The sequence below is a fragment of the Rhineura floridana genome, chromosome 12 (assembly GCF_030035675.1).
Source record: "Rhineura floridana isolate rRhiFlo1 chromosome 12, rRhiFlo1.hap2, whole genome shotgun sequence".
Lineage (NCBI taxonomy): Eukaryota > Metazoa > Chordata > Lepidosauria > Squamata > Rhineuridae > Rhineura > Rhineura floridana.
Genome location: NC_084491.1, coordinates 25,451,589 through 25,473,698, shown reverse-complemented (window position 1 = coordinate 25,473,698; position 22,110 = coordinate 25,451,589). Strand labels below are relative to the sequence as shown.

The 22,110-nt window shown below is 41.7% G+C and overlaps 1 protein-coding gene across 3 annotated transcripts in view; it reads left to right on the top strand.

The window, feature by feature from the left end:
• AEBP1 (AE binding protein 1) overlaps positions 1–22,110 on the top strand; it is an 86,528-nt gene that overhangs the window by 59,487 nt on the left and 4,931 nt on the right. For all 3 annotated transcript variants that reach the window (XM_061593477.1, XM_061593475.1, XM_061593476.1), the window contains exons 13-20: positions 6,558–6,697; positions 7,579–7,663; positions 9,995–10,139; positions 11,019–11,110; positions 13,709–13,832; positions 17,587–17,783; positions 19,074–19,253; positions 20,406–20,745. In XM_061593477.1, coding sequence (XP_061449461.1) covers positions 6,558–6,697; positions 7,579–7,663; positions 9,995–10,139; positions 11,019–11,110; positions 13,709–13,832; positions 17,587–17,783; positions 19,074–19,253; positions 20,406–20,745 — 1,303 coding nt within the window. The remainder of the gene's footprint in view (positions 1–6,557; positions 6,698–7,578; positions 7,664–9,994; positions 10,140–11,018; positions 11,111–13,708; positions 13,833–17,586; positions 17,784–19,073; positions 19,254–20,405; positions 20,746–22,110) is intronic.

Here is a 22,110-nt window from a genome sequence, read left to right as displayed (position 1 = left end):
TGAGTTAATCCCATCCATTATTTTCTGAAGCATGTCTAGAAATAAAGTCCCTTCTTGTACATCCATGATCTTCTTAATTGCCATTCTTAAAACCAAAAGAACAAAACTCCTTCAATTTTCAATGTCCCAAGCAAAGAGCAGTTTATTTCTTTATCCAGTTACAAAGGAGTTAATCTTTCCAACCAACTAACGTCACACGCTAGACAGTCCTTATCTCTTAAATGTCCAGAAGTGCAAAAACAGCTTTTAGTTCACAGCGTTCAAATAACTAGTAGCAGAGAGAATGAGCAGATTTGTCAACAAAAAAAAAAAAGTAGATCAGAAAAAATAGTCCCTTATATATATTACACAAAAGTCTTGTAAATCAAAAAGATTTCTTATCTCTCCCAATCAGAAAGCTCTCATCCGTTGTAATCTTTAAAACGCAATTTTCCATGTCAGCTTTTTGCAATAATAATAATAAAAAAAGATAAGCTATTTATATTTTCTTCCCCCTTAGTTCCGTAAATAAAGAAGGCTTACCTCATCTAGGTTATCTTAATTGCTGTTACTTTGACAAATCTCTTTAGCTATATAGATAAGAAAATGATAAATGTAGACAGGAGGTTTGCCTGCTAGTCCGTTAAAAAAAATGGGTCACTTATCCAGCTGAGCTAGCATAAAATCCTCGCTCTGTCTGAACTGCTGGAAGACAGACAATTCTGACGAATTCCAGGCTCCAACAATCAAAACAAAACTATGTGGCAGATCTCACGCTTCTTCCTTATCCGGAAGAAATCATCCCCAGTCAGAAAAAACCCTTCTGACTGAATTTAAAACTGGATAAGTTTCATCCAAGATGGGAGCCCGTCTCAGAGGCAGCACAGGCGGAGGGATCCACCTGGGAAGTTCAGGATTCTATGAGAAAGGAGAATAAAGATAGATCTGGAAAACAAAAAAAGGATGAAAGAGAAATTAAAGCCAAGGTTCAATCTATGGAGATTGGCTTAAATATGGACATGAAAAAAGATTTGGATTTCCTGGTTGTGACGGATCCTGGAGATAAATATTACAGTTTGGAATACAGCGCTGTCTCTGAAGGAATTGAAGAGATTGGAGATAAAGATATTATCGGTTCAAAAAAATTCCTGGACTGGAAGGATTTGATGGAACTTGAAATGGAGAAAGTTAATAGAATTAATCCCTGTTTTGTGTCAATGGAAAAACCTTCAAGAAATGTACTAGTGTATCATGTGGAAAAGAGGAGCAGAGATGCGGCTTTGAAACAATACTTCAGTGTTACATTTGGATTTGATGGTAAGAAAATATCTGTGATGGAGGAAATTCCTATCATACTTTTATTATATGACTATGACAGCAAGATTTTTGGGTGCGTAAAGATGGAAGATGGACCCAATATGGATAATGACAGAAGAGCGATTTGAAACTACTGGACTCAGTAGATTTGATGAGTTGGATTAATTGACATGTTTATTTAGAAAAAAAAATTGATTGACATATATCTCAAGGATTGGAAACTTCTCTTTGACTTTTTGTGGAAGATTAAAATGATATGATGTTAATGAGATTTGAAACCAACTAAGATAACTGCTGGAGGAAGGTGATTTTATAATCTATTAAGAGATAGGTCTGTTATATATTATAGATTTATAGTTGAATTATAGTGTTTTGAAATTACTGGATTTAGTAGATTTGATGAGCTGGATTAATTGGCATGTTTATTTAGAAAAAAAATTGATTGATATATATCTCAAGTATTGGAAATTTCCCTTTGACTTTTTGTGGAATATTAAAATGATATGATGTTAATGAGATTTGAAACCAACTAAGATAACCGCTGGAGGAAGGTGATTTTATAATCTATTAAGAGATAGGTTTGTTATATATTATAGATTTATAGCTGAACTATGACAAATCGGAAGTCAATATTTTTATATATATGTATTTTTTTTGTATTGTATTAGTTATTGATTTGTGTTGTTTTCTTTTTGTATTATTTTGGTTTTGAAAATTAGAATAAAAATTAATTGAAAAAATTTTTTTTATTTATAAGGAACTCACCTAGGTGCTGTATAGCAGGGGTGAGGCATATTTCCTTCTGGGCAACCTTCCAAGGTCCTTCAGATACCACAGGCACCAGATGGTTTAGACAGACCTTTGTAGGTTAATACCAGCACCTTAAATGGGTGTCTATTTATGCCAGGGGTGAGGAACGAATCCCATTTGGCCCATGAAGCCAATTCCTCCAAGCTGCACCCACCTGGTCTGCATTAGACGTCATATGTGATGTCAGGTGAGTGGCAGATGGAGACACAGCTGCCAATGCGCCATGAGAAGCCTTTAAAGTGGGCTCCCATTTGCTGGCGTCAAGTAGCTGATTGGTGATGCGAGCAAGCCAGCTGGGATTGGCTGTGCTGTCGAGTTCCCCATGGGGAATTCCATAGCCAGCCGTTCCCAGCAGGAAGCAGAGCTTGAAGTCAATGCCAAGCTTGGCTGGGCTTGGATTTTCCTTTCTAGTATGGCCTGCCACGCTACAAAGTTAAAACGAGTCACCTGATGTGATAGTGATGTCAGGTGATTGATGGCCTGCACTCCTAGTCTAAGGGGAGGGCCCGTGGCTCAGTGGTAGAGCAATCCATGACATCTACAGGGTAGGGATGGGGGAAGGAACCCTGTCTGAAACCCAAAACTGAGCTAGATGGATCAGGGCTCTGACTCGATAAGAGGCAGTTTCCTGCATTCTTGTTATGTCGATGGTTGTTGTTGTTATGTGCCTTGAAATCGATTTCAATTTATGGCGACCCTGTGAATCAGTGACCTCCAATAGCATCTGTTGTAAACTACCCTGTTCAGATCTTGTAAGTTCAGGTCTGTGGCTTCCTTGATGGAATCAATCCATTTCTTATTTGGTCTTCCTCTTCTTCTATTCCCTTCTGTTTTTCCCAGCATCATTCTAGCGAATTATGTGTTCTCGTTATGTGTCCAAAGTATGATAACCACAGTTTTACCATTTTAGCTTCTAGTCATAGTTCTGGTTTAATTTGTTCTAACACCCAATTATTTGCCTTTTCGAGGTCCATGGTATCTGCAAAGCTCTCCTCCAACACCACATTTCAAATGAGTTGATTTTTCTTTTATCCACTTTTTTTACTGTCCAACTTTCCCATCTGTACATAGAGATCGGGAATACCATGGTCTGAATGATCCCAACTTTAGTGTTCAGTGATACATCTTTGCATTTGAGGACCTTTTCTAGTTCTCTCATAGCTGCCGTCCCCAGTCCTAGACTTCTTCTAATTTCTTGACTATTGTCTCCATTTTGGTTAATGACTATGCCAAGGTATTCATAATCCTTGACAAGTTCAATGTCCTCATTGTTAACTCTGTAGTCCTGCTTTTGTGCTTTCCTCTTTAACTTTCATCAGCATTCATTTAAAATCCTTACTGGTTTCTGCTAGTAGTATGGTATTGTCTGCATATCTTAAATGACTGATATTTCTCCCTCCAATTTTCACACCTCCTTCGTCCTGGTCCAATCCTGCTTTCCGTACGATATGTTCTGCATATAGATTAAACAAATAGGGTGATAAAATACACCTCTGTCTCACACCCTTTGCGATTGAGAACCAATCAGTTTCTCCAGACTCTGTCCTTGTCCAGAGGATAGGTTGCACATCGGGACAATCAGATGCTGTGGCACCCCCATTTCTTTTAAAGCATTCCATAGTTTTTCTTGATCTACACAATCAAAGGCTTTGCTGTAATCTATAAAACTCAGGGTGATTTCCTTCTGAAATTCCTTGGTCCGTTCCATTATCCAAAGTATGCTTGTGATACGATCTCTGGTACCTCTTCCTTTTCTAAATCCATCTTGGACATCTGGCATTTCTCGCTCCATATATGGTAAGAGCCTTTGTTGTAGAATCTTGAGCATTACTTTACTTGCATGGGATATTAAGTCAATATTTTGATAATTACTGCATTCCCTGGGATCCTCTTTCTTTGGGATTGGGGTATATATTGAACGCTTCCAGTCTGTGGGTCATTGTTTTCTTTTCCATATTTGTTGACAATTTTTTATCAAAATTTGGACAGATTCAGCCTCAGTAACTTCTTGTTCTGGTTCTTCATCATACGGTTCCTCCATGAATGAATTTGTAATCTTTGCATCTTTTTTATATAGTACTTCAGTGTATTGCTTCCATCTTCCTTTTATTTCATCATGGTCAGTCAGTGTGTTCCCCTGTTGATTATTCAAGATCCCTACTCTTGGTTTGAATTTCCCTTTAATTTCTCTAATCTTTTGGAATAGGGCTCTTGTTCTACCTTTTTTGTTGTCCTCTTCTATTTCTATACAATAACTATTGTAATAGTTTTCTTTGTCCCTACGTACTAGTTGCTGTATTATTGCATTTAGGGTTCTGATCATGTTTCATCCATTGAGGTCTTTCTCTCTCTTTAACAAGAGGTATTGTCTTTTTGCATTCTTCCCTGATAATGTCTCTAACTTCAATCCATAGCTCTTCTGGGTCTCTGTCAACCAGGTTTAAAGCCTCAAATCTGATCCTTATTTGATCTGCATATTCTTCTGGGAAGTTATTTAAATTGTATTTTGGCATGATGATTGCTTTGTTGTTGTTCTTTAGCGTTACTCTGATTTTCAGTTCATGATCTGTACGACAGTCTGTTCCTGGTCTTGTTTTTGCAGAAAGTATGGAACTTCTCCATCTTCTGCTATCAATTATATAATCAATTTGATTCTTATAGTGACCATTTGGTGATGTCCACGTGTACAGTTGTCTTTTTGGGTGCTCAAAAAATGTTTGCAAGAAACACATTATTGGCTCCACAGAATTCGATGGCTTTCTCCTGCTTCATTTCTATCTCCTAAGCCCCATTTCCCCACAATTTCTAGTTCTTCTCTGTTCCCTACTTTTGCATTCCAGTCCCCCATGATTATCAGCACATCTTGTTTTGGTGTGTGATCTATTTATTCCTGAACTTCTGCATAAAATCTCTCCAATTCTTCTGTGTCTGCCATTGGAGCATAGACTTGGATGTTGGTCATATTAATAGGTTTCCCATTTAATCTCATTGATATCACTTGCTCAGTCCTTGCATTATAGCTCCTAATTGCTTTTGCTACATCACTTCTTACTATTAAAGCAACCCCGTTTCTTCTTAATTTCTCATTCCTGCATAAAATGTCCTGTAGTTACCTGATTAAAAATGTCCCGTTGCCGTCCATTTTAATTCAGTCACGCCAGGTATTGTAATGTTGATGCTTTCCATTTCTTGCTTGACAATTTCTAACTTTCCCTGGTTCATGCTTCTCACATTCCATGTTCCTATTGTGTACGTCGTACAACTCCAGACTCTCCTTTCGCATCTGTGCGCATCAGCCTATGGGCTTCCGTTTAGCTTTGACCCAGTTGTGTCATTAATCACAGCGCTACTCGTACTTGTCCTTTGTTCTTCCCCAGTAGCTTGCTGAGTGCCATCTAACCTGGGGGGTCACATCTTCCAGCACTATCTCGTGTTGAAGTTTGGATAGGGTCTTCATGGTAAGAGCTATTCAGAGGTGGTTTACCATTGACTTCCTCTGAGTCTGGATGCATCTTAGTCTGGTGTCTCAGCTTTGACCACTCTGCCTTGGGTGACCCTGCTAAGAGTTTAGCCCCTTGGTCTAGACTCCTGACGGCATTGCTGTCAGCTTCTTCAACACTCTCAAACCCCCTCTCCATGTTAAGGTGTGCATCCTAGAGGAGGTATGTCAATTATGTATCTATTTATTTACTACATTTGTCAGCCACCTTTCCTCCAAGGAGCTTAAGGTGGCGTACATGGATATTTAATTCTCACAACAGTCCTGTGAACTAGGTTAGGCTGAAAGACAATGACTGGGTCAAGGTCATCATTTGAATTTCATGACTGAGCAAGGATTTGAACCCTGGTCTCCCAGGTCCAGTGCTCTTAATCACTATCTAGAAGGGATGAAACAAAATGCCCACCCAGTACGCTTTGCTAAGTGATGAATTTGGAGAGGGGGGGAATTCCATTGATTTTTGGGGAGCCATTTTTTAAAAAAAAATGTGGGGAGGGGAGGTGCTCCCTGTAGTGGTATTCAGTGGTGATTCCCTCCTCTTCCCCCTTCTTAATTTTAAATTGTATATATTTTGCCTGCAGTGACACAACATTGGAGCTGTCCTTGCTTTTGCTGCTAGTTTCCCCCTCCCTCCGATATGAACTCCCCTAATGGTATGTTGGGATGTAGCATCATTCCAGTGGTATTCTGTGTATGTGTAACGGCAGCCACCGAGAAGAGATCCACTGTTGCCGCTGTGGGTAGCAGTAAAAAATATTTTGAAAAGAGGAACCTGCTGCCGCTCACTACCAAAGTTGAGCAGCCCTGCCTGAAATTATTTGAAAAATCTGCCCCCCAAACTGCCACTCCACCCCTAAGAACTTCACCAAAAGTTGAGTGATTTTGGCTTTTGGTCCAGCCCTTATGAATGGATGCTACTTCCTTCTCCTTTCCTCTCTGTCTTCCTTTCCAGGCAGGGTCTAACGAGGACGATTATTTTGACGGTGCTTGGTGCGCAGAAGACGACAGCCGCATACAGTGGATTCAGGTGGACACCAGGCGAACCACCAAGTTCACAGGGGTCATAATCCAGGGCCGCGATTCTCTCATCCAGTATGTGTGGGTAGGGCAGGGGAGATTCTGTTTAAAGGCAAACCTACCAAATTTGCACATCCCAAAACAATACAACGAACCAAAAAGCAACCAGCCTTCAAAATTCACACTTCTCTAGATTTTGCAGTGCAGTTCTCCAGCCAAGCAAAAATGCACATACTAGGGTAAAGAGTGCACACAAATGCATATATTAGTGCAAATAGCTTACAGTAAATGCATTATGTTAGGGCACGAGAAAATATGCTTTGCAAAAATGTGTATTTTGGGCAAAGCTGCATATAAGCGTGTATATCAGGAGAAATTCACACTAAAATGCTGATGAATTTTCAGGAGGATTTTTTTTAAAAAAAATCATGAACAGATGTGGAAATACAGAAAAGTGAATTCAAGACTGGAAAAATGAGAAACTGAAATCCCTGTGTGTGGGTCTGGCCAGGGGAGCAGCATCAGCACGATGGGGGAAGTGAATGGCCCCAAAGGGAAGAAATTAGGGTTGTGTTTACTCTGTGCTCAGATCCCCCCCCCAAAAAATCTGTAATTTAAAAAGCTGGAGCCAGAGAGCTGCATATTATTAAGCAGTTACTTTGCATAACTTTACAGACACTACTCCTGCTATAATCATGAACAGGAGCAAGAAGACACTCAGGATAATAGTAACAAAAAAAAACCCGCCTTCTGATCCTTGGGGGCCTTCAGAGTCTTCCCTAACTTCTGTATTCTTACCAGGCATCACCCACATACTTTTAAACCTTCCTATATAAGGACTAGAATTGTGCTTTTTTTAAAAAGAAAATTAAAAAATCAGGATGTTGAATGTTTCACTTGCCTGGCCCCTTAGTCCCCACTCTACAGCTTTTTTCTTTTCTTTTTCTCTTCAACAGTGATGACTTTGTCACCACCTTCTATGTGGGCTTCAGCAATGACAGCCAGAACTGGCTTATGTACAGTAATGGATACGAGGAAATGGTAAGTGCTCATTTGGCCTGATGGGAAAGTCCCCTTGGTGCCTGATGTGATGCAGCTGCAACTTTAATAATAGTTGTCTGTAGATGCTTTCCTCTGGGGCATTGTGAGCTGCCCACAAGGATAGTGGAGCATGTTCAGGGTTTGGCTGATGCTGAATGAGATGTGATGCAGCTGCAACTTTAATAATAGTTGTCTGTAGATGCTTTCCTCTGGGGCATTGTGAGCTGCCCACAAGGATAGTGGAGCATGTTCAGGGTTTGGCTGATGTTGAATGAGTAGCAAGAATCTGCTTTGATGTTTAGAATTTTTCAAAATAAAGGGGCTGAGAACATCTGGGTAGGTAAGATGAATGTTAAATCAATCCATCCCTTTACATTTGTGTTTATTTATGAATTTCTCTACTACCTTTGAACATTAGTTTCCAGGGTGGTTTCCAGATAAAATGATAGGGCCTAATAATGCAAAATAAAAATGCAACTGAACAACATTAAATGGAATTACGGAATTATGGAACAGTTTCCCTGACGAGGTACGCCTGGCGCCTACACTTCTATCTTTCCGGCGCGAGGTCAAAACCTTTTTATTTTCCCAGGCATTTTAATATATTTTATTAGATTTTAATATGTACCAGATTGTTTAATATGTTTGCCTTTTAGTGTTTTTTATGTGATTTTATTGTATTTTACTTACTGTTGTGCACCGCCCAGAGAGCCTTCTGGCTGTGGGCAGTATAAAAATTGAATAAAATAAATAAATAAATAAAGTTGAAAGCAGCATAAACTATATTGAAAATTCATTTAAAAGGTTTCTGTTGGTACTGAAAAGATAACCGTGTATGTTCCAGATAGAAATGGGGGAGAAATTCAACTCAATTCGCATTTCAAGCTGAATCTATAAAATCCACACTTTCTGAAACAATATGAGAACTGAAACACAGCCATCCTTTGAAATTCACACTTATTCAGCTTTTGCGATGCAGTTTGTCAACCAAACAGTGTTTACAAAAATGCATGTATTAGGGTGAATATATGAGTGAATATACTGTATGAGTGAAAATAAAATATAAAAATGTATCATATGATTATAAATTGCTTGCAAAAATGTGCACATTAGTCAAAACCGCCTACAAAAATGTGTTTATTAGGAGAAATTTACACTAAAATGCTGGAGAATTTCATGAGGACTTTAAAAAAAAAAGTTGTAAACTTGCTGCAGAAATGTGAAGCTGAAATTAAGAGTGAAAAAATGAGAAAGTGAGAGAACCGAAATTGACAGATCTTTCCATTCCAAATTCCAGATGGAAATATATTTCATATATTTCAGTTGAGTCCTAATTTGAGGTTCTACATACTTCTGTTATAAATCTGGATTGCAGTATGTGGGGAGGGGAGATTTATACCTTCCTTCCTCAGCCACGATCTGGGCAAAACCCCATCCACTTGTGTGGTTATCAAGATTAGAAAGAAGAGCTCCCATTGACAGTTTTTGTCCAGATAATGGCAGGTTGGCAGAAATAAATATGCCTTTCCTTCCTGTGTGTTGTGATCCAGATGAGAATCGGGGACCTTCCTCTGTCTGTAATTAATTTAAGAAAAAAATCTAAGACATAGCTGAGTGGCTGGAGCCTTACCCATTTAGCATAACATGTAGTCTTATCCTTAAATTCTAGAACAGGACACCTTTGACCTCATGCTCAGCCCAGATATTTGTGTTCGGCACCAGAACTGAGCTCACAGTATTTCTGTTTATAAATCCATATCTAGTTTTCTCTCCCTTGCCCCCAGGCTTTCATCATGTCAACATCCTAATTGTTGGGGTTTTTTTTAGGGTGGGGGGCCTCTAGTTGTTAAACAGTTGGAAGCCAGAAACCTTTGCTGCACAACAGGAATGGGGAACCTGTGGCCTTCCAAGTATTGTTGGACTCCAACCCCTGTCAGCCCCAGTCAGCATGGCCTATGGACAAGGGGGTCCCCCATACTTGCCATACAACAAGATCATTAAGTTTTTGTTATCTGTATTTTAAACTTTATTTCAAAATAAAATGCCATGCTTGTTATAAAGGAAAGCCTTGCTTCTCAACAGCAAATCACCCAGAGTTATACTAGGAGATTTCAGCCTGCTTTCTGTCTACCTCTGCGTTAGAGCATAAGCAGCGGTCAAGCACTTACATCTGGAGGACCCCAGGGGATGGAAAAATGAGAGGCACAAGGATACAGTTGTAGGAAAAAAAACTGGGTTTTCTTGGTCATAACTGGCCCCATTTGTTTCTTGCTTGTTACAATTGTAAACAGCCTCTTTCTCTCACTCTCTTGTTCCCGCTCTCTTTTACAGCTTTTCTATGGAAATGTTGACAAGGATACCCCAGTGATGACTGAATTCCCAGAGCCAAAAGTTGCCCGTTTCATTCGTGTCTACCCACTGACTTGGAACGGTAGCCTATGCATGAGACTGGAAGTTCTGGGCTGCCCTCTCTCAAGTAAGCAAGCATTGGGGTACAGGATAGGACAGAGTTGCAGTGGCCGATATATATATTGTTTTTTGTATTTATCTAAAATACCCTTAAACAAAGGGTTCCAGGGCAGCTAACTATCATAAGTACATTAAGAAAAGCCCTGCTGGCCCGACTAATTCAACATCCTGTTCTCACAGTGGCCAATGAGATGCCTATGGGAAGCCCATGAAGAGAACCTGTGCCCAAAAGCCATGACTTTTTAAAGCAGAATAAATGTCCGGTGTGGATGTGGCCTGAGATACCACTTGAACAGTCATGGCTTTCCCTAAAGAATCCTGGGAAGTGTAGTTTGTGAAGGGTGATGAGAGTTGTTGGGAGACCCCTATTCCCCTCACAGAGCCTCAGTTCCCAGAATTCTCTGGGAAGAGGGACTGACTGTTAAACTGGCCATTGGAGCACTGTCAGGAGAATAGGAGCCTCCTAATAACACGCAGCACTCTTGCAGAAGCTACACTTCCCAGAATTCTTTAAGGGAAGCCATGACTGTTTAAAGTGGGATAAATGTCTGGTATGGATGTGGCCATAGTGCTTCAGTGTGGATGAGGCCTGAGTGTTAAATCATGTTGCCCTGAAGGGGATAGAGGAGAAGGAAAGGCAGCTCCCAGATACAACTTCTGTAAACCGCCCAGAGAGCTTCGGCTATGGGATGGTATATAAATGTAATAAATAAACTTCTTCAAAACAGTCAGCCTTTTCTGTTTTGTTGCAAAAATGTTATTGATGCTTATTGTTTTAATAATTTTATCTAAACTGCTTTGTCAGCCTGAAAAGCAGTATATATAAATACCCTGAATAGTAAACCATTTGATCAATTCCACCTCTACCCCTTTAACTTTTTTGAAGGCCTCCACAGCTATTACAGCCTTCAGAATGAGGTGATGACATCAATAGATAACCTGGACTTCCGGCATCACAACTACAAGGACATGAGACAGGTGAATACATATGTTTGAGGAGAGCCTCAGCCTTGCTGTTTGTTGATTTCAAGAGCCTTTGGTTAGGTATAAGCTAGAAAGGAAGCTAATGAGGCAATGTTTCTATGCCAGAGCTGCTCCTAGTGGCTGTTGCTACTCTTAAGTTGAGCAGAACAGAGTGCTCAAAGTCTCTCTATCAAGCTTGCTGGGTTGGGCTTTTTTTTTTTAAGTGTAGAACAGAAAATAGATCAGGTTTTATTGGTAGATCTCTGGGTGTTTCAAAGTGCTTCAGCAAGAATTTGCAACTTCTAATTTCATAACAATAACAACAAAATGACTCTCCCCCCCCACTATACTGCTGAAATGATGTTATGGTAGTTAACTAGCTGTTCTTCCACACCATACCTTTCAAGCACTTTTAAAACACATGACTTCCCCCACAAAGAATGCTGGGAACTGTCATTTACCCCTCACAGTTCCCAGCACTTAAGAAACTACAGTTCCCAGGATTCTCTGGGAGAAGCCATGTGTTTTAAATATATGGTGTGGATGTGACCTAGGAGGGCAGTGGTGAGGGTTGAGTGGTAGGGGATGTGAACTCGGTTTGGTCCTGGTGTTTGAAACAAATTCCTGGGCTCAGAATTCTTTCATCCCTAAGTGTTCATCTTTGCACTTGGCTACAGTTGGTTGATCTGGGGTTTCCAGTTAAAAACAAAGTAGATCCCCCACACTTAATCCTTGGTATAGGAGATGCCATTCTCCCAGGAAGGCTGTCTGAAACTTTCTCTATGGCTAAAATGAATGCTAGGGTAGCCAAGTGGAAAAAATCCCCATGGGCTCCTGCAGTTTTGTGTGGCAGAGGGAATTTCAGCAGAGGCCGTTTGTCATGCAAACCATCCCTTCTGAAATTCCCTCTCCTAGACAGTGGCAGCTGCACCCATTGGGACTGGTAGGGCAGAAGATTGGGAAGCCATTAGAAGGTGGAGCCAGAGCCAATGACAGGCAGAGCCAACTAATTCTAGATTTGGCCCCATCCTGCTCTCTGTTGACTTCTACAAAGACAACAGTGAGCCTAAGGAGAAGGCAGCTGACAGCCAGTGCCACCCTCTGGACTGGTTTCGAGGAAGAAGGCAGGCAGGTGGCGGATAGCTGAGGGCAGACAGGTTGGTGGGGCAGTGCCCCGTTTGCCCTAATGCACCAGTCTCTACTGCTCCTGCACAACTATTAAAGATGTAGAGGCCCTGTCCTGTTTTGCACCTGGCCATCCTAATGAAAGGTTTATTTATTTATTCATTGCATTTATATACTGCCCCATAGCCAAAGCTCTCTGGGCGGGGTAAAGGTAAAGGTGTCCCCGCACTTGTAGTGCGAGTCATTTCCAACTCTTAGGGTGACATCTTGCGATGTTTACTAGGCAGACTGTATATATGGGGTGGGATTGCCAGTTCCGTCCCCGGCCTTTCTTTACCCCCCAGCATACACTGGGTACTCATTTTACTGACCATGGATGGATGGAAGGCTGAGTGGACCTCGACCCCTTTTACCAGAGATTAGACTTCCTCCTTTCATTGGAATCGAACTCCAGCCGTGAGCAGAGCTTCGGCTGCGTTACTGCCGCTTACCACTCGGTGCCACGGAGGATCTTTCTCTGGGCAGTTTACAGTAACTAAAAACATTAAAAACAAATATACAAATTTAAAACACATCTTTTAAAAACAATTTAAGACACAATTTAAAAATTTAAAACAAAAAAATTGTTGCACTTGATAATTATCTCATCTGTTCAAAAAACACTTCCAGTAACAGCACTGGGGAAAAACGTCCGCTGGTTATTCTAATAAGCCAATACTCAAAAAGATGGAGGAAAGATCATTATAAAGTTCATGAACCACACAAGCCCCATCCTGTCAACTCCTCACAGTTTTAGCCAAATAATGTGTATCCCTCTGCCTGTAGCTTTCATAAAACTATAGCCGGGGGGAGCATTATAAAAGGTAAGGGGGCCAAGCCCCATTTGCAATCTGAACACTGAAACAGACAGTCACATTTCTGGAGACTGATATTCAAATTAAAAGCGATCACCTACTGTGTTATACGCTGCATTCATCTTAATTTGCTTGCACAAAGCTCACGTGAAAGTTAGATCACATCTAGTTTTTATTGAGCGTTGGTTCTGATTTGTTTGCAGGGAGTTTGTACATCTTCCTGTTAATTACTTGTTTATCCCACACTTTTCAATGCATTTCCCTGTTACCAAAAAGTCACTTTAGTTTTTAAAGTGGATTTGTTGCGCCCAGGTGTCAGAGTACTTTAATCCACTTTAACTGTACAAACCTAAATTTCTTCATATGCACTTGAATCCCTCCTGCAAAATACTCAGTCTGGAGGTGCCCTCTATCATATTTAGCAGTCCTCCCCGCAAACAAAAAAAAAAAGCATGTTTGAGGAGGAAAGGTATTCTTAGCATCGCTTTGCAAAAGCTGCTCTTTACACGAAGCTGCCCTCCCCAAGCCCTAATCTCTCCTTACTTCCATTGTCCATCCTGCTCCTCATCTTCTTTTTTGTATGAGGACCTTTGGTTGAGTGGGCAGCTAGTTGCAATGCTTTCTCCCCCTCCAGCTTATGAAGGTGGTGAATGAAGAGTGTCCCACCATCACCCGCATCTACAACATTGGCAAAAGTTCCCGAGGACTTAAGATCTACGCCATGGTGATCTCTGATAATCCAGGAGAGCATGAACTAGGTGAGAGGCACCCCCCACACACACACACTTGGCTCTAGGCCAGGCCCAAAGAAATGGCCTAAAAATGCCCATCAACAGGTTTGTTTGTTTGTTCATCTGGTAATTTCTTTAGCCCAGCTTTCAGAAAAAATATTGTTATGGGATTGTGGGATTGGTCTGGATGATATTTGTGAGTCCCTTTCCAGCCTATAATCCTGTGTCTGTCAAAGATGCAGTTTGTACTAGAGGGATCTGTTGAACTAGTTAAACCAGTGCCTTTCATAAGGTAATAGTTCTGGCCAAGCCAGTTTCTTTGTTTGCTTGATGGGTGATCTACATGTCTAAAGATGCAGTCCAGAGAATCTTGTTGCTATAGGAACTCTGGCAGGGAAGTGATTCTCCTCCTCCCCCCTCCCCCGACCTGGAGCCAAGAAGTGGCATATGTATTTTTAGTGGGTCTGAGGTGGGGCTGGAAGTTTGAAAAGACACATGGATTTCCTCTCTGTGCTGAACCCCAAGCTATGGCTTTGGGGACTCCCTAGAAATCTAATGGGAAAGCAAGATGCTGAGAACCCCTCCATCTTATGTTCAAGCTATATATATGTGTAAATAAACTATATATCATGAAGACACCGCATCTCCAGTAACCTTCATTCCAAGGCAACCAAACCCTGGGTAAGTGCAGGAGCCTCTGGAAATCATGCACCATTTGGAGATTGGGGTACATGCAACAATATCTAAAGGGCTGACATGAAGAAGATGGAGCAGACTTTGTTCTTTGTTTTAGAGAGCAGGACTAGAACTAATGAGTGGAAACTGCAAGGAAACAGATTTCAGGTAAACACTAGGGAAAATTTCCTGATGGTGTGAGTTGTTTGACAGTGAAACAAACTGCCCCAGGAGGTGGTGGGTTCTCCTTCACTGGAGGTGTTTAAGCACAGGCTGGATGGCCAGCAGTCAGGGTTGCATCCTGCAGTTCAACTCTTGCATTGAGCCAGAGGCTGAGCTAGATGGCCTCCAAGGATCTTTCCGACTCAAGAATGAAACATGATGTATAATTAAAATTATAATAAATATGATAATGGTAACAGATTACAAACAGAGGGTAGTACTCAATGCTAGTTCTACTCAAGTAGAGCCATTAAAGTTAATGTATGACTAACCTAGGTTTGTTAATTTCACTGGGTCAACTCTGAGTAGGGCCTAGTTGACTACAACCCAGAGCTAGCATGAAAACAACATCTTAGTTATAAGAGGTTCCCATAAAGAGAGAGGTCTTGCCTGCTCATTTAAAAGGGCCAGTCTTTTGATTTGGTCACCCTAACCCAGCCTTTCCCAACTAGTGGGCCACCAGATGTTGTTGGACCACAATTCCCATCAGCCTCAGCCAGCATTGCCAATGGTCAGGAAAGATGGGAATTGTGGTCCAAAAACATCTGGTGGCCACTAGCTGGGAAAGGCTGCCCTAACCTTTCTGTCTGATTCCAGAACTTTTGGGCCACAACTTAAAAAGGCCATTCAGTGATGGATGCCAAGAGGCTTTTGTTCCGAGGACTCAAAGAAGGCAAGATGGGGGTGGGGGGAATACAAGGAAGAAAACACTTCTTCAAGTAATCTTGGCTCAGACCATAAAGGGCTTTAAAGGTGTCCAACAGCACCATGAGTTAACTCAAAACAAATCAGCAACCTGGAGAACAGGTATATTCTCTCTGTGACTTACAGCAATATGATTGTCACATTCTGGACCAAATGAAGTTTCCAAAATGTCTTCAATGGCAGCCCCATATGGAGTGCATTAGAGTAGTCGAGTTGAGAAGTTACTAAGACATACACCACAGTATACACCACAGTATTTAGACCCTTTTTTTCCAGTGATTGGACACCTGCTGCCCACACAATAGGAAAAAAGGGTGTGACGTTTGTTTGCACTTTTTCACTAGCCAAGGTGGCTGACCCACTGCTGACCCAGTCCCGGAAATATGAAGTGTCCATCCTGTTCCTCAGCTTCTTCAAAAGATCCTTGGTTCTTCTCTCAGGCCTCAGAGCAGGAGGCAAAGGGAAGACAAGATGGACCTGCACAGAGTGCAATAATTTAATGGCTGTAGTGCTCAGTCTGCCTGCAGTGCTGCCTCTGGGGTTTTGAGGGAGGCACGTATTCAGATGAGCAAACACGTCTGCAAGCCCAGTGCAAAGTCATGTTTTTGTTAGGCTGAGTTGGAGCATCTGCTGACATGCCCTGTTCCCCAGTGTTAACTCACTGGCACAGCAAATCTTGGGAATTGAACTGTGTAAGTGTATTATGTTAACCTAACTCTTTTGTGAACAAAACTTACTGTCTCTCTTCCAAAAAAATGAGAGAACATTACTTTGACAAGGTCTGTTCTCTATCCAATTGGTCTAGCATGCTTGAGTTGGATTAACTGCCTTGCTTGGATTATTTGCTTGGCTTTCACCTGTGTCAACATTTCCATGACAATGTCTGGGCCTGATGTTCGGCTTAAAACAACCCTTATGCTTACCAACATCCACCTAGTTAGTCTTTCATAAATACTGGTGTGGAAAAAAAAGCCTTCTCCTCCTTTCCACAACCCCTTTGGAACAAATTTGTTATTTCAGGATTTTTCCTAAGCCAACATCCTAGATTGTCTGGTCTCTTCAACTTAATGCTCTGATTTGGAAAACAGCAGACCCAAAAGGCGTATAAAGCGCCTGGCATCTCTGAATGTCATTCAGCATTTTGACTGATGCCATTGTAAACATGGAATATTCCAGTACTTCGAGAGAGGCTGAAGCAGAGGCCCAAATCTCAAGGCTTCCAGGCTTCTCTTGAGGACAAGAGACATGAGTTGGGCTGTCACCAGATTAAAAAAATCTCACAGGTGGCAGCAATGGCCACCAATTTGGAAGGCTTTAAAAGAGGATTAGACAAATACATGGAGATAAGACTATCAGTGGCTACTAGCTACAATGGCTATAATCTCCCTCCACAGTCAGAGGTGGAATGCTTCTGAATACCAGTTGCTGGAAACTGCAGGAGGGGAGAGTGCTCTTGTACTCAGGTCCTGCTTGCAGGCTTCCCATAAGCATCTGGTTGGTGAGAACAGAATGCTGGACTAGATGGGCCAAAGGCCTGATCCAGCAGCAGGCTCTTCTTATGTTCTTGTGTTCTTTAATCTTAATTCAATTAATAATGTGAGTTTTAGGCAATCAATAAATTAATGAATAGTGTAAATTTGCACACGTGCATATGAGAAGACAATTATATAAGGGGGAAAGAGTGCATGTTGTCTTTTGATGATGCATGCATGAATTGCAGTGAGGCAGTGTCTTCAGTATTCCTCATTCATAATCACACAAGAGGGAATGCCTGTTTGAAGATGGCACCACTTGTATAGGTACTTTACTACGTTACTTTCCTACACATCTTTTCAAAATTAAAATATGCTGACTGATTAGTCAAGAGCACCATTTTGTCTGATCAAACTGGTGTTTTGGGTTTTTTTTCTTAATCTGATTAACCAGCTAAACACTGCACCCCTAGACATTCGTCTTGCAGAGGCTAGCACCTCTCTATTTCCCCGAAGGCCACCATGAATGAAAAAAGATGGGAGGTTGACCCTGGTTGAAATGCAACAGCTTGGCAACAACATAATCTGGATTCTGTGTAACAAAAAGATCATAGCTTTAGAGTGTGGAAGCAACCTTAATTAGTTTAGATGGTGCCTCTTCTAATAGAGCAACATGGCAACCTGCATCTTTTGTTGCCTTCTTGCAGGAGAGCCGGAGTTCCGCTATACGGCAGGAATCCATGGGAATGAGGTGCTGGGCCGTGAGTTGCTGCTAATGCTGATGCAGTTTATGTGCAAGGAATACAAGGATGGGAACCCTCGTGTGCGGAACCTGGTGACCGAGACCCGCATTCACCTTGTCCCCTCACTCAATCCCGATGGCTATGAGATTGCCAGCCAAATGGTGAGACTGGAAAGGGTCAGGCTTTGCAGAGTGCGTTGAGAGACACTGAAGCAGAGATGGGTGAATCTCTCAATGTTGGTTTCTCTCAGTTTCTTATTTTTCCAATTCTATATTTAGTTTTCCAGATTTCCACATCAGTTTGTGATTTTTTTTTTTTAAAAAGTCCTCATGAAAATTCATCAGCATTTTAGTGCAAATTTCTCCTAATACAGTTTTTGTATGCAGTTCTGCCTAATACACATATTTTTGCAAGGCCGTTTTCACTAATATAATGCATTTTTGTATGCATTACTTGACTGGAGTACTACATTGCAAAATTCGGAGAACTGCAAATTCAAAGAATTGCTCTATTTCAGTTCACATCTACTTTCCAAAAGTATAAATTAGGTAGATTCACCTTTCAATGCAAACTGGAAACTGAATTGAATCTCTCCCCAGTCCCGACTCTGAAGAGAGGGGAGGAAAGTCGACAGCCAGAAGGGCTATAGAGCTTTAAAAACAATAGATAGAAAAAAGGGGAATGTTTGTTTATTTTCTTTACTAGAAGCCTTGTGATCAGAGATCCACATTTTTTGAACTGCCCTTGCTAGCCAAGCCAAAATGGTGGTGGATCTGGTTTGGCTCTGCACAGCAGCGCCCCAAGGATGGCAGGGAGCTCAGTAGTTTGGCCAACTCCGGCATGTTGGGCAACTCTGCAGCAAAATGCCCAAATGGTTCCCAGGCTTCCCCTCCAACCTTGGAGCTGAGGAAGAGGCAGATGCTGCTATGCCTTCTAGAGACAGAAGGATGTCAGTTTCGGTTCTTTCAAGTTTCTTATTTTTCCAGTCTTACTCAGTTCTTCCACATTTCTGCAGAAATTTGTGGATTTGTTTTTTTAAAAATCCTCATGAAAAGTTTGGTGTGAATTTCTCCCGATAAACATAGTTTTGTATGCAGTTTTGACTAATGTACACATTTTTGCAAGCAATTTCTGATCATATAATGCGTTTTTTATGTTATTTTCACTGATAGTTTCATGCACATTTCCCCCTAATATATGCATTTATATAGACATTGCTTGGTTGGAGAACTGCATCGCAAAATCCGGATAAGTGCAGATTTTTAAGGAGAGCTGTGTTTTGGTTCTCATATTGTTTTGGAAAATGTGAATTTGATAGATTCGACTCTAAATGCGAACTGAATCAGATTTCTCTCCCATCCTTGTGATTTAGGCATTCTAAAAAATACCCAAACCCATGTTTTGTCACCAGTTTCAATTACCATGAGAGCACCTAATCTTTCCCTTTGCAGGGCTCTGAGATGGGGAACTGGGCCCTGGGACACTGGAATGAGGAAGGGTATGATATCTTTGAGAACTTCCCTGATCTCAACAGCATCCTCTGGACTGCAGAAGAGAGGAAATTGGTACCACACAAAGTCCCCAACCACCATATGCCCATCCCTGAGCACTATCTGGCAGAGGATGCTACGGTAAGTATTCCCTTGCTTCCTTGCAAGCTTGCCCTGGCACTTGTATCCTGCAAAGGGCTACAGTGAGACTCTTTTGAGGGTGTGACTCCCACTAGGTGGATTGATTTCAGTTTATTGAATTAGTCTTCAAAGGCATTGCATGGCCTTGCTTAGCAAACATACATTCAGGGAACATTCTGACAAACCTTGGTTTACAGCTCATGGTTCATCTGGGGAGAGCTAAACCATGAGCCTGGGTTCAGATGACCCACTAAGTCAAACTATGAATCAGCAGAATGACCAGAGAAGGAAAGAGGCTGTAGTCTTCTATTTGGGAATCTGCAAATTTGCTTGTTAATGCTCAGCCATGGTTTGGCTCAGCATTACATATAAACCAGACCAATGATCTTTAAAAAATAAGAAAACAACTACACTGAGATGGGGAACCTTTTGGTGGTCAGATCAGGTGTGACTTTTACAGAGGCAGCACAAATCCCCAATTATTTTGTTGTTGCTGTCATTTAAACCAGAAATGTCCCTGTTCTGTACGGAAATTCTTATTCTTCAAATGGAAGCTGCATGTGAAAAAATTAAAAAGCTGTTATTTCAAGAACAGTCAGGGTAAATCAGTGCTCACTGAAAAATGGTGCTTCTCATAATTCTGCTCACTGCTTTTATATTGGGTGAGTTAATGTTCTTGTTTTCAGGATTTGCTTTAATTTGTGTTTGTTTTCTTCCTCTAATTTTAATGTTTTGCAAGCTGCCTAGGGGCTTGTTGGGGTGCAGGTTTTAAACCAAGCAAATTAATTAATAGGGAGCTACCTTATCCCAGGTCAGACCATTTTTCCATCTGAGCCATTGCTTGCTTGCTTGCTTGCATTTCTAAACCGCTTGGTATTTAAAAAATCTCTAAGCAGTTTACAAAGATGCAACATGAAAACCAGTAAAACAGTATTATAACAGATAGCATTGTCTTCTGGAGCTGGCAGTGGTTCCCCATGGTCTCTGGCAGAGGCTTCGCTACCTGATAATTTTAACTGTAGATAGCAGGATTGAGACCTTCTGCATGCAAAGCATATGTTCTACCACTGCACCTCCTATTTGTGCACCCATTGGCCCCATCTTGACTCTTTCCAGCACACCTAACCCTGCTGTGTCCCCTTCCTTCCCCAGGTGGCAGTGGAGGTGAGAGCCATCATGGTCTGGATGGAAAAGAACCCTTTTGTCCTTGGCGCCAACTTCCACGGCGGGGAGAAACTAGTCTCCTATCCCTATGACATGGCTCGCCCTGCCAGCGAGAATCAAGTGGCTCCTCCGGCCTTGGATGACTATGAAGAGGAGAACCCGGAAACCAGGGAGACTCCGGACCATGCCATTTTCCGCTGGCTGGCTATTTCCTATGCCTCCACCCACCTCACTATGACTGAGACCTTCCGGGGTGGTTGCCAGACTGAGGATATGACCAGTGGGATGGGGATCGTCAATGGTGCCAAGTGGCATCCACGGGTGGGCAGTAAGTGTTGAAGAGTGGAAGTGGGGTGGACTGAGTGGAAGCCAACACAAGGGTATGAACTGGCATAGGAGTCACTGGGGATGATAGGGACGTGCATTTGAAAAAGGTTCGATTTTATTTCCCATTCGTTATTGTCTTACTCATTTTGTTTCACCGTTGAGTCGAAACCCAGCCTGCCTTCTAATGCCTATAACTTAGGTGTTTCCCATCCAAATGGCATGAAATTTTCAGGTGTTTTACTAAACCCCTAAAGCATCAGGCCTGCCATGCTTCAGACAGAGTAGACAATGTTTCCCCATTTTATAAGCAGTTAAAAAGGGGGTGATATTCTCTAAACTTTCCCATTGTTTAATGACACGGATGGGACTGTTTTACATATCTTACCACTTTACAGAACACTCCAAGATCTCCAACCCTACAAAAGTAGCAAGTTGCTAAGCAAGACGAAGCAATGCCTCTTGTCAGTGCCAGGATCCCCTCCTATGACAAATGAATGGGCAACATAAGCACACAAAAAAAGAGAAGAAAAAGGAAAAAATTGAGGAAGGGCCTTAGGTGGAAGAGCACCTGCTTTGCATGCAGAAAGTCTCTGGTTGAATCCCTGGCATTTCCAGGTAGTGCTGGGAATGTCCTCAGTTTGCAACCTTGGAGAGCTGCTGCCAGTCAGTGACGACAATGCTGAGCTAGGTGGACCAAAGGTCTGACTCATCATAAGGCAGCTTCCTGTATTCCTACATTTCTAAAAGGATTTTCAAATTTTTCTCATAGAAGTGAATAAGGGTGCAGTTGTTTTTTTAATACATTTTAGAAATGAATGCACACACTTAGCATGGGATCCGTCTGGCATAACTGTCAGAACCTTGCATGGGAAGCAGCCTTAAATCAGTTCAGACTATTTATCCATCTAGCCTAGTAATGGCTACTCTGACTGGCAGCAGCTCTCTAGGGACTCCAGCAGAGGTCTTTCACATCACCTGCTAGCTGATCCTTTTCAACTGAAGATTCCAGTGACTGAACCTGGGACCTTCTGCAGGCAAAGCAGGTGCTCTGCCAATGCTGAACAATGGTCCCTCCTCTAGCAGACTTTTCTCATTCCCTGTTGCCCAGGAGATGATCAGGCCTGTACTTTTTTATGTTAGATTTTTCAAAATATTTATGCAGGCTGCATTATTTGGTCAGTTAGTTTTGGACATCTTTAATACCTGACTTCATTATGGAAATATCCAAGGCAGCTTACAATCAGAAGGAAAGCTGATTGCTTCTTTACTATCATCTACTGCAGCCTTTGCTGCAGGTGGTTTGGCCTGTAACCCAGGGAGTAATGGGAGTTTTAGTCCAAAAACATCAGGTGGGCACCAGATTGGC